Raw genomic sequence first — 15328 nt, forward strand, 5'->3', positions numbered from 1 at the left:
CACACATGGCGCACGGCCACCTCCTGCTGCTGCTACATGTCCCCAGGGGTCGGCCCTGCTCCGTGCCGTGTCTGCATCCCTGTGGGTCGGCCCTGCTTCATGCTGGGTGGTGGTGTCCTGGTCCCCAGGACCTGCTCCATGCCAGGATTGTGGCATCCTCATCCCTGTGAGTCAGACCTGTTCCACGCCGGGGTGATGGCATCCCAGTCCCCAAGGGTCACAGCCCTGCTCCGCCCCCTTTCTCAGCCAGAAATAACTTCTGTCCCGTGGCTGGACCTTGGCATCTGGGCTGGAGCCCAGGACGGGTTGGGGCGAGCAGCAGGAGCCCAAGGGTGCCGTGAAGGGCCAGCAAAGGCCACCGAGTGCTGGTGGCTGCAGCTTGGCTTCAGCCTCATCCCCAGCACAACAGGAGAAGCATCTTCAGTTCCCCAGAAGCATCTGAGGTATCCCCTGGCCAGGTAGGGAAGGTGAGGTCCCACGTGGGGCTCAGCAGTTGGGTGGGTTAATGGAGTTTGGGGGTGTCCTTGGAAAAGGGAACACCACCACTGTGGGGGTCAGGGAACAGTCTCCCTGGAGGGGGGCAGAGGGAAGGATGGGGTGCAGGTCCCTGGCTCGTTGTGTGGATGGTCAGTGCTGAGCTCAGATCTGGCAGGGAGCTGTGTGCCAGGCACCCCAGCCCCACGGGAGCCCCAGCACCGCAGGGCACTTAGGAGAAGCTGCCCTGCATCAGCCTGAGCTGAGGGGTGCCAGAAATACCAAACAGGGTAGAACAGCACCTGGGGAGCCGAGAGTCCTCTCAGCACAGGAGGGCTCTGCTGCAGGTGGCAGCTCAGGGGGCTCAGACTGGAGCTGGTTTCCAACCACCTCTCCACAATGGAGCAACCCAGCCGAGTGGTGCCGTGACCCTTCTTGCTGCTGGCTGGGCTCAGCAGCTCCCTGCAGGTTCAGGGCTGCAGCCCCTGCACCCTCAGAGCCAGCAGCTGAAAATAGCTCTGCTAAGGGGGGGTGGTAGCCAGGGCCCCTGCTCGGCCAGCACCTGCTGCTCTGAGAGAGCTTAGGGCACAAGGACAACAGCTCACCGTGGGCAAAGACAGGCAAGGACAGTTTCTGCCCTAAAGAAAGGCAGAGAGGAAGAAGGACAGGCAGAGGCCGAGGGGTAGTGTGATTTGAACATTCCCTGTGTCTGTTGAAGGGGACAGAGAGCGGTGCAAGGAGATGATTGTGGATGATGCTGACCAGGAGAGATGCTCAGCTGAATCCTAACATCTCTCTGGGGCATGCCTGGGGCTGACATGTTCCCATTGTTGGTGTCACTCCTGGAGTGCCTTTCTCTTCCAGCCAGACAGGATCCATCCCTCTTCAACAGAGCTGCCCCAGGAGCACGGCAGCAAGTGATGGCCATCATGAGACCAGGCCCTGAAGATGGTAAGGGGGGGCAGATGTGTCACCAGCCCCAGGGCAGTGCTGCCTTCCCTGCCTAGGGGCCAGAGCCAGCTCTGGTTGAGGCCACTTGCCCTGTTTTTGCTGGAACAGTCCAGGCACAGGGTGGGAGAGGCTGCTTGAACCTCTGGAGCTCCCTGACAATTCCTCACACTGAGGAACTGCCAGTCCCTGGCATGGGCAAATGGCCCAGCCACAAAACAGCGACCCCAGCGAGGCCATACACGGTCTGTGCTGCCTTAGGGGTCCCCAACACTGCAGCATCCTCAGCTGTAGCTGTGCTCTCCCAGCCTCCCCAGAGCCCCAGCTGGACCTGGGGAAGAAGATGAGCACAACACACGACCTGATGATCGAGGAGCTCTCCCTGCCCCACAACCGCGGCTCCCGGCTCTTCCAGCAACGCCAGAAGCGGGTGCAGCGCTTCGTCCTTGAGCACCCCAGTGGCCCCAGGCAGGTGGGTCTGGGGACAGCCCTCCCCTGGCTCTCGCAGCCTTTCCTGGTGGGGTCAGTGGTCTCTCTGCAGGGCAGACATGGTTGGCTGACTGCTATGCAGAGGTGAAGGGAGAGGAGAGATGTCCTGGTGGGCTGGGCACTGAGATGGGCAAACATGGGGTTTAATATCCACCAAAGAGGAGGGGGATGGTGCTGATGCCCCTCTGCACCCACTCACTGTCTCCTGCAGCTCCCAGGGCAAGGGGCAGGTGGCTCACACCACACTGGGAAAGGTGATCCAGAAGGAACAGTGAATGAACAGATGGTGAGTAGATGGAGGAAGCTCTGAGGTGCTTTCAACCACCCCCTGAGTCCCAAATGGGGCAGGGGGAACTCCCCCTCTGCCTGTTAACTCTCCCCTCCACAGTCAGGTGAGAATGCTGGGGGCCAGGAGAATTATCACTCTGAGCTCCATGTAGCAGCATCACCCCAAGGTGGCCCCCCAGAAGTACCCAAGAAGTCAGAGAAGGTCTTGCACATGAGCAAAGTCCTGAACCCCAGTGCCCTGGCCCCAGGTAAGTCAATGCTTCCTGCACCTGAACCCAACCCACTGTGATCTCAGCAACATGGGGCTGGGGGCAGTGAGCTGCTGCTTGCTCAGGGGTCTGCCCAACCCTCCTCCAGAGATGGTATGTGTACAAATGTGTGTGTGCGTACACATATACATACATATGTAGGTATGTATGTTATAGATACTCATTCCTGCCCCAGTAACAGGCCATGGCCATGCAGAGGCTGCTCCCAGCCCCCTGCCTCAGCCTGGCTCTGGCCCCCACAGCCCACACTGTCTCTCCCCTGCACAGGGTATTCGAGCCCCCTCAAAGAAATCCCTCACGAGAAGTTCAACGTCACCGCCATCCCCAAGGGCTACCGGTCCCCATGGCAGGAGCTCTTTGGTGACAGGGACAATGCCAATGCCGTGTATGGCAAGAACCCACCGCCCATGAGACCCCCTGCGTGGGACTTCAGGAGCTTCAACAGGTAACAGGGCAGACACCACCAGCCACACCAGCCCTTGGCCAAGCCCTTCAGCCTCAAGGAGCACCCACCATCCTGCCAGGGAAATGCAAACATTGATGCTCTCTTTATACCCCAGAGGGGCACAGCAAGGGCTCAGGCTGCTCTTTCCCTACTCAGGAGCTCCTCTGTGGCTCCCTGCAAAGGTTCCTGCCTCCTGCAGATCTCCCCCAGATCTCCTCTCAGCTCCATTACTGGGCTCACACAGCCTTAAGCAGCTTGATCTCACTGGGTAACCTCAGGGATGACATTTGGGAGGACCAATTCTTACAGACATGGCCCTGGAGTAGGAATCACTCCTGTTCCCAGCTGGGCTCAGCTCTGGGCTGCATGGAGGAATGACAAAGTGCCAAGTCTCTTTCCTAATTTCCTTAAGGTATTCAAGCAGCTGCTGGAAGCAGTGGGGGTATAAGGTTAATCTTCCCACAGAATGCCAAGAGGTCACCAGATTCCTTCCAAACACCTGCTTGAGCCCAAAGCCTCCAGGCCAGGGAGTTTCTGGTGGCTCAGCCTGGCAAGCTCCATGCCCTGTGGCTGCTTCTGATGGAGCACGGCTGGTGCCTCCTCACACCTCCAAATTACACTGGGGTCAAGGCTAGGACCCTGGGGCAAAGACTGCCAAGACAGATCTCCTTTCTGGAAAGGTGTTTGGTGGGGACCCAGGAGATGGAGATCTGCTGGTAGCAAAGCACCAGCAGCCCATGGCAGAATAATGAGAACTCAACTTTTAAGCTGAACATCGTCCCAGGCAATCAGCAAAAGGAGTCCTGTCTTCCTTCCTGAAAGCCTCTGTCATGAGGATGGAATTACATCGGCTTTGGTGGCCTGGCAAAAGTCATCTTCCAGTAGGCAAGTTCCCACTGGAGTTTGCCCCGGGACATAGCACTGCTCCCCAGAAGCCCATGTGCCAACAGCAGCAGCTCCCCTGTGCCCACCCCAGGGCTGGATTTGAGGCGGGGGACACGACTGCTGTGCTGTCAGCACTTGGCAGAAGGGGCTGTGGGGGACCACAACCCCTCCTTGTGGGAAAAGCCATCCTAAAGGGCAGAGATGAGCCTGGCCACAACCTTCCCTTTGCTGCTCTCCTCCCCCTCAGCCCTGGGGCTTTGCCATGTGGCTCTCCTTGAGGAGCTAGAGCCAAGGAGGTGCTGCAGGGGGAGAGCAAGGGGCCGCTGCAGACACTTGGCTCTTTTCTTTCAACATTTAGCCATGTTTCTGCCTCAGGATTTATTTATGGACAGGGACTGAAGCAAGGGCATGTTTCTGAATAATACTCTACCCTGTACCATTTCTCCCCTCTCACACACTGCCTTTCTATTTAAAGTCTTCAACTGTAATTTAATACAGATGGATGCTAATTTAACTCCAAGCCTCTTGCCACCTCCTCTAATTCTTCAGTGAGGCAGGAAGATTCAGAAAGCCAATCTGCTTCTAACTGGGCTTTTCACAATCTTCCAAGCTTTTAAATCACTTCTCAGTTCAAATATCAAGCACAGGAAACCAAACTTTTTGGAACAAACTGGCTATCAAAAAGCCAGTGGTCTTGTCTATGGCTGAATCCAGCACAGCTCTCCTGGGTCACAGAGCAAGGGCAAGTCCACCATCTCCACAGTAACTGCATCAAAGCAGGCTCATTTATCCCCAGTTTTGAATATTTAGACTGTGATGCAAAAACATGGGCCACCCTGCTAAGTTGTGCTGCCTTAAGAGAGTGAAAACCAAGCTTTGACAAAGTCTCTCTTTTCCCAAAAGAAAGTTCTCAGAACAAACTTCTCTCATTTGCCTTTCCCCCTCTTATTTCTCCTCTGTTGCAAAACAATGCCACATTATTCATGTTCTAGCTGTGCTTCCCAAAGCAAACATTCCCAGTTTTGCCTCACTGATAGCTCAGCCCCTATGTGCTGCTCCAAAACCAACATTCTTGGCTTTTTGGGGGCTGGCACACTCTTCCCCAGTCCCTTTCCACATTTCTCCAGAAAGAGATGACAGCTCTTGCCCCCACACTGCTACGCCTGTTAGTCATTGTTCAGGAGGAGCTGTCCCAAAAGGCAGGATGGAGCCAGGGCCAATAGAGCTGCATGTGCTGCTGTGACCCTGAGCAGCATCAGCCTCAGCCCTCTGCAGGACACAGGGGTTTGTCATTGTCACTGGTCTCTGAATCTAAGCCCTTCCATGTGCAGAACACTTCCACCAACACCCAGGCATCAAACCCCACTCTCCAGGCTTGCCAAAGCTTGAGGTGAGGTGAGATCTGTACCAGAGAACCACCTCGCTGGGCTGGTAGGCTCTGCCGTGGGGAGGGAGAGGAGGGTTAGGCAATGCAACAGGCATTGCTAAATTGTGCTGGCCTCAGTAAATCCAGCCTTGTTTTTTCTAACACCTTCACAACAGCTTCTCCTTGTGACTAAGTGTGCTTCTCCTTGTGCTGCAGGACTCCAGCTCCGTTTGACAGGGCGCTGGTTGGTGAGCTGTTCTCTCTGCCCACCGTAGAGCTGGATAACCTGAGTGTGCTGGAGGTGATTTCCCACAGGCCCAACTTCAACAGGGTGGCCCAAGGCTGGGTGCGGATCCTGCCGGAGAGTGAAGAGCTGTAGGATGTGTGTTCCCTTCCCCACGGCCATGGATGGTTCCCTCACTGGACTCGGACACACTCGCAGGGGAGGGGAGGGAGGGCAGGTATCCTTTGTGGAAGCTCAGCTGGTGGGCTTGGGTTGTCATCTTCAAGTGGGGTTTGAATGAGCTCAAGTGTGGGACCATTCTGAATTCTCCTTGCAGTCAGTGCCAAGCCAACCAGCCAAGTCCTCATTGTTAATCCAGCAGATCCCCACAAGCTCCTGTACAAAACATCCTGCCTCATGGAAAACAGCAGCACCACCAGCTGCAACACACCAAGCTGCCTCACTGCATCCTCACTGGCACACGAGACCTGCTTGAACAGCTGGTGCTTTCGCAGAGAAATTCCATCTTCAGGACAGCTCTGCATCTGTCCTTCCAGTCCGGATGCAGAGGAGGTGATAATGGAAGAGCAGTAGCAAAACAAGTTACTTGAGGCATTGGCATGTTTAAAGCAGCTACCTTGAGCTTGGCTGGACAACAAAAACAAACAAAGGAGTGGGAATCTACCTGTTTTCCAACACAGCACAACCCAATAGAGGCGAGAGGAACACAGGAGTTGTGCTCTGTTTTCCAGAAGCTACTGGCTAGCACTTGGCAGCTATTTCCCCTTTCCTACTGCTCTTTGCATGTCTTGCTTGAACATTTAATTAGGCTCTTAGAGTGACTTATGACAGATTTGCTTCATGTAGTTGGTCAGTGATCAGGCCCTGCCTGGACCCACTGCCTGCAGAACCACACCAGTGTGAGGATGCTGTTGAGGGTGTTCTGGTAACTTCAACACCAGTAGGAAGGAAAAGCAGCACAGCTGTGCCTCCAGAGCAAGCACAGGCTTCCCAGGGAATATGAAAATCAGCAATGAGGATCCAGCTACACCAGCATTTCCAGCAGTGACACACAGTGGGACATGCAGCTAACAACAGCCTACAGTAACTGGAATACCTGGGGAACCCCATTCACAAAAAACTGACTCAACACAGGCTTCCTTCAATTGCTTTTGTCAGGTTCTTAACGTTAACTTTTCTTATCCTCCCAAAAGCACCAGGATAAAAGTTCCTTTTTCCAGCATTGTGGTTAAATGGGGCAAGTAAATGTTGTAGTAGAAATGCAGTTAGCAGCTCCCTCATTTGTGAAGTTTGTAACGCTGTGCAGAGGAAACCCCACGCACAGATTCTGCTGCCTCAACATATTCAGGTGGGAAGCTTTCATTACTCTGTTTCCCACAGAAGCAGGAGGGGGCAAGCAAACAGAAAGATAAATGGTTTGTTCCTTAGAAACAATAAATCTATGATGCTTAACTGCTGCCCTGTTCCAATTCCATTTCTCTCCTCTTTGTCCAGCATCTGCAGAACCTAGGCACCCTGGATAACTGGCTGGAAATAATAAATAAATCGGGATTATGTGAAGCCTCCTGCATGCCAAATCTCTTACAGCATTCATAGGTCCTGGCTACTCTGGGCCAGAGCAGTGGCAAATGCCACAGCCCTCTCCCAGCCACCAGCAGCCTCTGCTGTCCAACACCACCCTGGGTGAGCCCTCCCCTGACAAAAACAGAATTACCCACACCCCAAGCCCAGCTCTTTCTCCAGAGAAAGCCAGCCTGTGGTGCCACAAGTGCTATACCTCCTCTGACAGCCTGGCAGGGCTGGCACCATGATGGGACCCACTGTCTCTGTACAGGACAGCACATAAAACTAAAAGTGGATGTGCATGCCCTTGCCCATGTAGGATCTTGGCTGTGGCAGCAGTCACATAAAAATCAGATAAATCTAAAATCCTCCAGCCACACATACAGAGACCTCACTCAGCTGCAAGCTCCAGGCAGGATGCAGTTGCTCCAAGGTCACCACTACACTTGGAGCACAGAAAGAAAAGTTTCACAACTTATCAAAGCAAGATGAAGTGGGACCCATGTCACATTAAGGGGATGCTGTTTCACAGGCCCTGGAGAGCCCCACATCTCCCCAAGAGCAGCTGCAATTGCATTCTGCCCTGCCCTGCAGCTGCAGGCAGCACAAGCCCAGGCTCTGGGCAGAGGGGGCTGCCATCTGGCTAAATCAGGAACTGCTGACCTGTCACTCCACATCATACCCACACTGCCTGGGGGCTGCTCGCTTGACCCAGAACTTGTCTTCCTCAGGATGTGAAGGATTAGAAGTGATGTGCTTAAAAAGGCTTTGTTTTCTTGTCTTTTTTAAATCAAGAAGTCAGGAAAAAGGAAGGAGGAAAATTCTGTGCAGTGGTAAAATCAAGCCATGCATTTAGCAGGTCTGATGAACTCGTTTTTCAACTCTTATTCAGTGCTGGTTTAATACTCGTTAGAATAATACATCATTAGTTACCTGACAGAAAAGAGTCTCTGTTTACATATAACAGTCCATAACGTTCCAACTGAGGATATCAAAAGGGCTTGAAAAGGGTTTGGTTTTGCTTTTCCAGAAGTTTATTTCAAAAGTGTGCCAATGGGATACATAGACAGCACTGTAATTCAGACCCACAGACCCCTGACAGCCCTTCTGTCTGTCCCCCACCCACCCCCCACACTAATAGAAAGACCTGGGACATATCAAGAACCCGATTATAAGTGGAGACATGGAGCTGAGCTTGCCCTGTGGCTGCAAGCAGGGAAATAAGGCGTCTCTAGCTCACCCACAGCTCAACATATGCTGCTACCATGGTAACTAGAAAATAACATTTACTTGAAGGATGAGGGTGGCAGGACGTGCTAGGGGCTGCTGTGCTTTCCTGCGTGGGCACCCATCCTCTGGGGATCCTGGGACGGGTAGTGGATGGGGCCTGGGGCTCTCATGAAGGGAGGTGGGGGCCCCATGGCGTGGAACATGTGTGGTCCAAAACCTGCAGAAACAGAAGTTGGCAGCTTCAGACAAAGTAACAGAAAACCTGATGTGTGTGTGTACTGCTGCTTCAAAGTACTGACACCACAGCTGGCTGACACCTGTGCCTCACCCCAAACTCCTGCCCCTCTTTTCAGTACAACTAGGGCCAATCCCTACCCAACACACATCCTTAAAAAAAAAAGCTGGTGGGGGCACTAGGCAAGTGTCTGTAATGCCCATCTAAATATTTTCTACTCAACCACAGAGCAGAGCAAATACATCGGTGAGAGTCCAAAATTCAATTTAAAAAAAAAGCACCTCTGGATAGATATATAGAGAGTCAAGAACATGCCAGCATTCAACCATCTGCAAAATTACCCTTTGAAGTTCGGGTTAATGTGGCATTGACACAGCCAGCAAAAGCACTGAGCAGGTCTCAGTACTAGTATCAGCGATCTCCAACATGCCTGGGAATTTGCAAGCAAATACCAACCACAACAGGCAGCTCAGTTTAATTAAACTGTGCTGACAGCTCAGTTTAGATCATCCGTTTTCACTGTGTGATCAGGGATGAGGAAAATGAGCTCAGGGCATGCATCAGCACTGCAGCATGGCCTGGCAAGGAGGAAGAGACCGTCTAACACTGAATTTCACACCCCCACTCGAGGGGGAAGCACAGGTACCTGGAGGCGGCGGTGGAGCGATGCCAGGAGGAGGTGGCAGGGCAATGTTCACCACGGCTGAGGGGCCACTTGGAGGTAGATTGAAGTAATTTGCAGAAGCCTCCTCTTCTGCAGCTGGAGGAGGGGGGAGGGCTGCAGAAAAAGTATATATGGTTATGGAAAATCTCTCGGGCAAAACAAGCAGAGGTGTCTGCCTTCAGAGATGGAGCACAACACATGTTTTCAAAAGGGTAAACTGTTGCTACTATTTCATGTATGAACTGGAATGAGAAGCAGAACTGCCCTGAAACCCCAGTTACCAATTTTCTCCATCTGAAACCAGCTTTGCTGTGTCCATCATACAACATTCAGTGGACTAAGAAAACATTAAAAACGTGGGTTGCCAGTATCTATGATCTAAGTAAGTTGAATTCAGCTTTAAATTTTCACTCATCACATAAAGAACTCTCTTTTCATCAAGGATCTGCTCCTAGACAAAGCTCATCTCCCATCCAGCTGGATCTGCTGCAAACCTGCTCTGGGCTCATCACTGCCTCTACCATCCTGAACTGTAACTACTCCTGGAAGTTTAACAGCAGTCTTACTCCTGGAGTGGGTCAGCATTAAGTGTTTCAGAGATGAATACAACTTCCTTACCTCCAGGAAGTCCTGGAACTGGCTCCAGCTTTATTCCTGATTCCGTAGTGCCTTCCTTGTCCTTTTCTTTTCCTCTTGCTGCCTGGGACCTGAAAAACAGGCAAAAGTTGGAGAACAAGGATAAGAAAAGCAGGATAAGGAGCTATTTACACCACAGTGGATTCACATTATCTATTCCAGATCCATTTCTTCAGGCCAAAGATTAAAAACTTGCAGAACATCAGACAGATGGTACCAAGTTTTCAAACAGTGTTTACAGGAGATGGACTAGGAGCAAAGCTACCAAAACTCATCCATAATCCTCAACCAAGAAATCCCTTGTGTTACTTGTGTCATCTCCAAGCCAGATCCCACTGTAAAAAGAAAACCAAAATGCAAGAGGACCCCAACTATTTACCAAACAACTATCAACTTCTGCATTATACCAAATCCTGCTGATCAAGACTAAACTGAGAGAAGAACTTGCAAATCCTCCAAGCTTCCTCCCCCCCACACTCACCTTCCCCATTTGACGTTGAGCCTGCGGCCGTTGACAATGAGTTTGTTGAAGGATTTCTCAGCAGCCACCTCTGCAGCTTGCCTGGTGGCAAACTGGATGAAAGCACATTGCTGCCTCTGCACCACTGTTATCGTCCGGATCTCCCCAAACTGGTAAAAGTGATTTCTGCATGGGACAAAAAAAATTATTATGATACCCCACTCCTCCTAGTCACAGGGTATAGGGCAGGTGAAATAGGCATACTCAGAAATTTTCTCTTCTCCATTCCTAGTTCAAACTAATCATTAGAAATCAAGAATCAATCAGTTAATTTGCCCACTGTGCAATTATGGAGCAATAAAAGCTCTGCAGCAGCTTGCTAGAGGATACAGGACCTCCTTGTAAAAAGGGTTACAACAGCTCAAAGGGATGACTCATTTTTAAAGAGATAAATTTTAATCCAAGCATTTGAAATGTGCCTGTTTGTTCTCCAACAAGCTGGCACTCCTCTGCACTTGCCCACCAACCAGTTCCCCATTAAAAAACCTGAAAGCCAGATTTATTTTTGCTCCTCACTTGAAGAGCCATTATCAAAGTGTCAAACAAAAAGGCAAGGGGAATACAAATTCACCAACACACCTTAGATCTGATTCAGTGATGGTATCTCCAAGGCCTCCAACATACAGTGTAGTAATAGTCTTGTCTTCAGGAGGATCTAGACGGGGCATGGTTGATGCTCGTTTCAGAAGCTTGTCAGCCACAGGATCATTAATTCCATAGTAACGATCTTTGATGTTCTGGTCAGCCAGAGGATCATCTGGATCTGTAGGTTTCTCATGTCTAAGGTTCAGTAAACAAAGCATTTTATAGCATCAAGGATGACTGAATGGATTAAAACTACTGTAGCTGCCAGTTTCCCTTCTCAAATCCTCAGGTCAATTATACTCTTAACCCTGTCCACATAAACATGCCAAAATGGAACAAAGCCCTGAAAACTTCAACTGCAGCCAGGACTGCGTCAAGTTCTGAATGAATGGTGCTTCTGACAGCTCAACACTCAGCACTACAAAACACAAGAGCTGGGTTTGAAACAGCCTCTTGTTCAAATACAAAGATCTCTGCTTGAGGGGACTGACGCCACAAAGGGGAAAAATTGACTACACAAGAGCTGCAGTCACTGCTTTGGCAAAGGACACAGCCAACTTCTCACAAACCAAATGGCTACCACAGAGATTCATTTGCTGGCACTGGATTCAAGTTTTGCCCTGACCCAAATCACTGCAGTGTCTCCTGCCCACTGCAGCATCTCCAAGGGAAGCTGCATCTGACCGTGGTGAACAGATGGACTGTCCAAGCTGTGTCTGTACCTGTAGGGACACTCCTCTCCTCTCTTGCACTCTCCTTTTACCCAGAAGGAACAGATGTGAGGACGGTTGCGTTTGTAGTATGGAGTGGTTCGGGCCAGCTTCAGCAGCATGTCACTGGTAGAAGTAGCTTTTCCTAGTGCACCAACTGGTCTAGTGCCATCAGAATTGGCTATCTAAAAGCAGGTAGAACACAAATAATGTGTATATCAGCACTGAACACTAATGCACAGAATCAGAGCAAGCATGAGGTTTTAAGAGAAGCTAGGTCATTGCTGCCCTTTCCTCCCCACACACAGCCACCCAAAAAGCATGATCATGGCTGGCTACACTTACCTCTCGCTCCATGTTCTGGGTGTAGTATTCTTTGTTGACGTCAGATTTAGGCATTTCATCCTTAAGGGAGAGTCCTGCATCCCGGACTTGGATAGGCAAACCTAAAATGAAACAAAAAAACCCCAACCAATCCATATGAAGAACAAGCTGAAAGAGCAGAAACAGTTATTTCTGCAACCTGCAGTGACCAGAGGTAAATCATCTGCTGCTCAGGGAAACAACTCTGCACTTGAACCTCTGAAGAGATATGACCACCAAGACCTGTCCTTCTCAAAGACTGTCCAGTGACAATAACATGCACACATTTAAAGTGATTTCACCAGCTCCCACTTCAGAGGGCAGCCCCCTGTCTTGGATCAGGTTTTTGGGTACACACCATATTCCAGGTCGAGCAGGCAGGTCTGACAGACATTCTTCAGCTTGCTGCAGGTCTGGCACACTTCTGTCTTCTTGAAGCGCATCCGCACCCCGGGGCACCAGCGGAACACCGTGAAGGGCCTGGCACAAATCTGGGACACAAGGGTGGCACTGGGTTCACTCTGCACAGAGCTGCCATTCTGCTTCTTGCATGGAAACAAACTCCAAACTCATCCAGCTTCTCCAAACCATAAATACAACTCCTTTGTCCTAAAGCTAAGACTCGGAGCTCATAAAATATTTGTTTTTATTTGGGGTTTTACTTTGACAACAAAAAGTTTTAGAGAAATTTTTTTTTTGTTTTGTTTTGGTTGGTTTTTTTTTTGTTGCTGCTTTTCTTTTTATTTAATGCAATAATCCAAGTGCAGATCTACTCAAAGATCTACAAATTCTCTTTGATTCCAGGTGATGTCAGTGTGGAGCTTCTAGAGATGAATTACAACAATGGGTATATCAGGCACCAGCACAGCAGCAACCTGGAAGAGCTTATGACAGCTTTGGTGCAGAAGAGTGATGCTTCCTCTTATCTCATGGAATGAGGCATTTGCTTCCTCTGCATGTACACCTTGAGTACACAATACAATCTCAATATGTACAGACTCCAAATTATACCTTTTCTCTACTACCTCAGATGGAAACTGATAAAAGGGTAAAAGCCTCCTTTAATTTCCCTCAGTCCAGGCAACACTGATTGTTTCTTGCTCTTGGAAATAATTGTGGCTTATTTCTTGGGCAGACAACACAAATCACCAAATAGCATGAATAACATACATAGTAAAACCCAAACTCCAGGTATTTTGCACTTCTCAGTAAAAAAAAACAAACTCACCCAAGAAGACATGGATCATTTTAAATCCTGCAATAACTTCACATATAGTACAACAGTATTTGCAAAACCTCATTCTGATAAACATCAAGATTTGTTTACAGACTCAGGATTTACTCAATAATTTTACTATTTTAGGACCAACTGACTCTAACAAGCACAGCAGACTAACCTAAAAATGTATGTAGTTACATAAACATTTTAAGTTAACCCAGATAAGCACTCTTCTGAAGATGACAGGTTTTTAATCTTTAAGATGAATTGTTCCTAGATCTGCACTGATTTTGACAATCTTTCGTCAAAACACACAAACATACCTTGCATTCTTTTCCATATTTTTCTTTGGTCTGAAATATAAAAAATAAAACACCATGAAGCTTCACCAATTCAACGTAAAACATGGAACATATCATTGATGTTGTAACACAGTAGGTTTTTTCATAATTATGCTGCATTTAGACTCACTCATCCCTAAGTATTTGGCTTACACCTTGGACAGTCAACAGGACAAAAAATACAAATCCTAAATACTCTCAATACACTTTTGGTTTAGAAACTTGCATTAAAAACAGAGTACTTTAAGTCCCACCTCCTGTACTGATGAAAGGTGAGAATGAAAAGGAGCATTAATAGCTCTTTTTAAGGCGAGATGATGCTACATTGAATAACTCATGGAAACAAACGGGTTTAGAAATATCCCCTACAGTAGCATCAGGGTTATGTTTCACAAGAACAGCCCAATCTCCCTCAGCAAACTTTGTGGAACACGAATGTGAAGGAGATAATGTCAATGTAGGTCATGGGCAACCCGGGCAGGCAGAGAAAAGCAACAGAACATGGACTGACTCACCCTGCACAAAGCAAACCCAGGAAAACAAGCAGGAACTTAAGCTACCTTCCTAAGTTACCTTTAACTTGACTTTAGAGGTGCATGTCTGTCACATTTTAGAAATTGCACTGATTAGAATTTGAGCAGCTCACAGCTGTCCATGTTGGAGCTTGCCAATACAAAAATTTCATTTTCTACTGTTTCCTGTACTCCAGACATTGGGCTGGGTAATCTCCTCACCTTCGTGATTGATTTGTTCTTAATTCACACCCTAACTGTGAGATTACACACCAACAGCAGCTGGAACCAGACCCTGCTGTGCAGAACCAGCTGTTCAGGAGTGTGCACAGCATCTCCTCCTGCACCCAGCCCGATTTCAGTCCCAAGCCCACAGTTTTAGGGCCACCACAGAGAGAGGGAAGGACTGCAGGCTCCAAGAGGCACATACCATCCGGATATAGGGATTTTCTCCAAGACACGTCTGGCACAGGATAGGGAAGTCCTGAATTGAGCAAGAAGAAAATTGGGAATTTGTCACAAGCTCTGCCATCACAACAGCATTCAAGTTACACTCTGAAAAATGATCGTTTAACTCATCAGATGATTAAAAGATGCAAATGGATTCAGAGACACCGGGAGAGCTGCAAGCCACGACCCAGACCGAAATTAATATAGAATCATACTATGGTTGTTATTGCAGCTTGTTGTAAAACTTAAAATAAGCAAATCAAAAGAGATTATTAAGATCTGAAGCTGTCAGTGCCTGGACTGCAGCAGGTGACATGGCCCCCGTGATGCCTCAGCAGCGACTGTATGCACTGGGCCCACTCGGGAAGGGCTCCAGCTGGAGGGGACGCGGCCAGGGGCACTCGAGGGGCCCAGCTCGGGCCCCGCAGCTGCCACAGCCCCTGCAGCGCGGCGCGGGGGAGCAGCTCGTCCCCTCTGCCCGAAAGGAGAGCCGGGGAACCGCGGTGGAGCCCTCCGGGGCGGCTCGGCCGCAGGGGGCGGGTCCCCAGGGAGGACGGCCGGTCCCCAGGGAGGATGGCAGATCCCCAGGGAGGATGGCAGATCCCCAGGGCCGGTCCCCAGCGCGGGTCCCCAGAGAAGGTCCCAGCCCCGGGGCCGCCTCCCCGCGCTCTGCTCGCCTCGCGGCGCTGCCGCCCCGCCCCTCCCGCGGCGGAGCAGGGCCCCGCCGGGCCAGGCCCGCTCCTGCCGGCCCCCGCGGCGCCGCTCACCGCATCCTCCCAGTTCTGGCGGTTGTAGGTGTTGGAGCCCAGCGATGTGGACATGGCGGCCGCGCTCCGCGCCGGCAGGCGGCGGCCGGAAGTGACGCCACACCCCGCAGCGCCGTGACGGAAAA

At 50.3% G+C, this 15328-nt stretch overlaps 2 protein-coding genes across 5 annotated transcripts; one reads left to right on the top strand and one right to left on the bottom strand.

Moving 5' to 3' along the window:
- The first annotated feature begins 22 nt into the window (after window positions 1–22).
- Window positions 23–6864, top strand: MYOZ3 (myozenin 3). Of its 4 annotated transcripts, none has more exons than XM_021552231.4 (7): window positions 23–458; window positions 1343–1425; window positions 1731–1894; window positions 2123–2197; window positions 2300–2447; window positions 2736–2913; window positions 5381–6864. In XM_021552231.4, exons 1-7 carry the CDS (start codon window positions 37–39, stop codon window positions 5541–5543), a joined length of 1233 nt encoding a protein of 410 aa, XP_021407906.2. In that variant the 5' UTR covers window positions 23–36; the 3' UTR covers window positions 5544–6864. The 4 variants fall into 4 exon arrangements, with proteins under 4 accessions (XP_021407906.2, XP_021407908.1, XP_021407909.1 ...); XM_021552233.4 differs by having other exon boundaries at window positions 318–458; window positions 1339–1425; XM_021552234.4 differs by having other exon boundaries at window positions 327–467; window positions 1339–1425.
- Window positions 6865–7982: 1118 nt separating this feature from the next.
- On the bottom strand, window positions 7983–15286 carry RBM22 (RNA binding motif protein 22). Its single transcript, XM_021552217.3, has 11 exons — window positions 15204–15286; window positions 14417–14470; window positions 13457–13486; window positions 12273–12405; window positions 11897–11997; window positions 11564–11736; window positions 10836–11036; window positions 10218–10382; window positions 9719–9807; window positions 9083–9214; window positions 7983–8418 (listed from the first exon to the last, which is right to left on the bottom strand). Exons 1-11 carry the CDS (start codon window positions 15255–15257, stop codon window positions 8288–8290), a joined length of 1263 nt encoding a protein of 420 aa, XP_021407892.1. The 5' UTR covers window positions 15258–15286; the 3' UTR covers window positions 7983–8287.
- Window positions 15287–15328: the final 42 nt, after the last annotated feature.

This window comes from Lonchura striata, chromosome 13 (assembly GCF_050655825.1).
Source record: "Lonchura striata isolate lonStrDom1 chromosome 13, ASM5065582v1, whole genome shotgun sequence".
Classification (NCBI taxonomy): domain Eukaryota; kingdom Metazoa; phylum Chordata; class Aves; order Passeriformes; family Estrildidae; genus Lonchura; species Lonchura striata.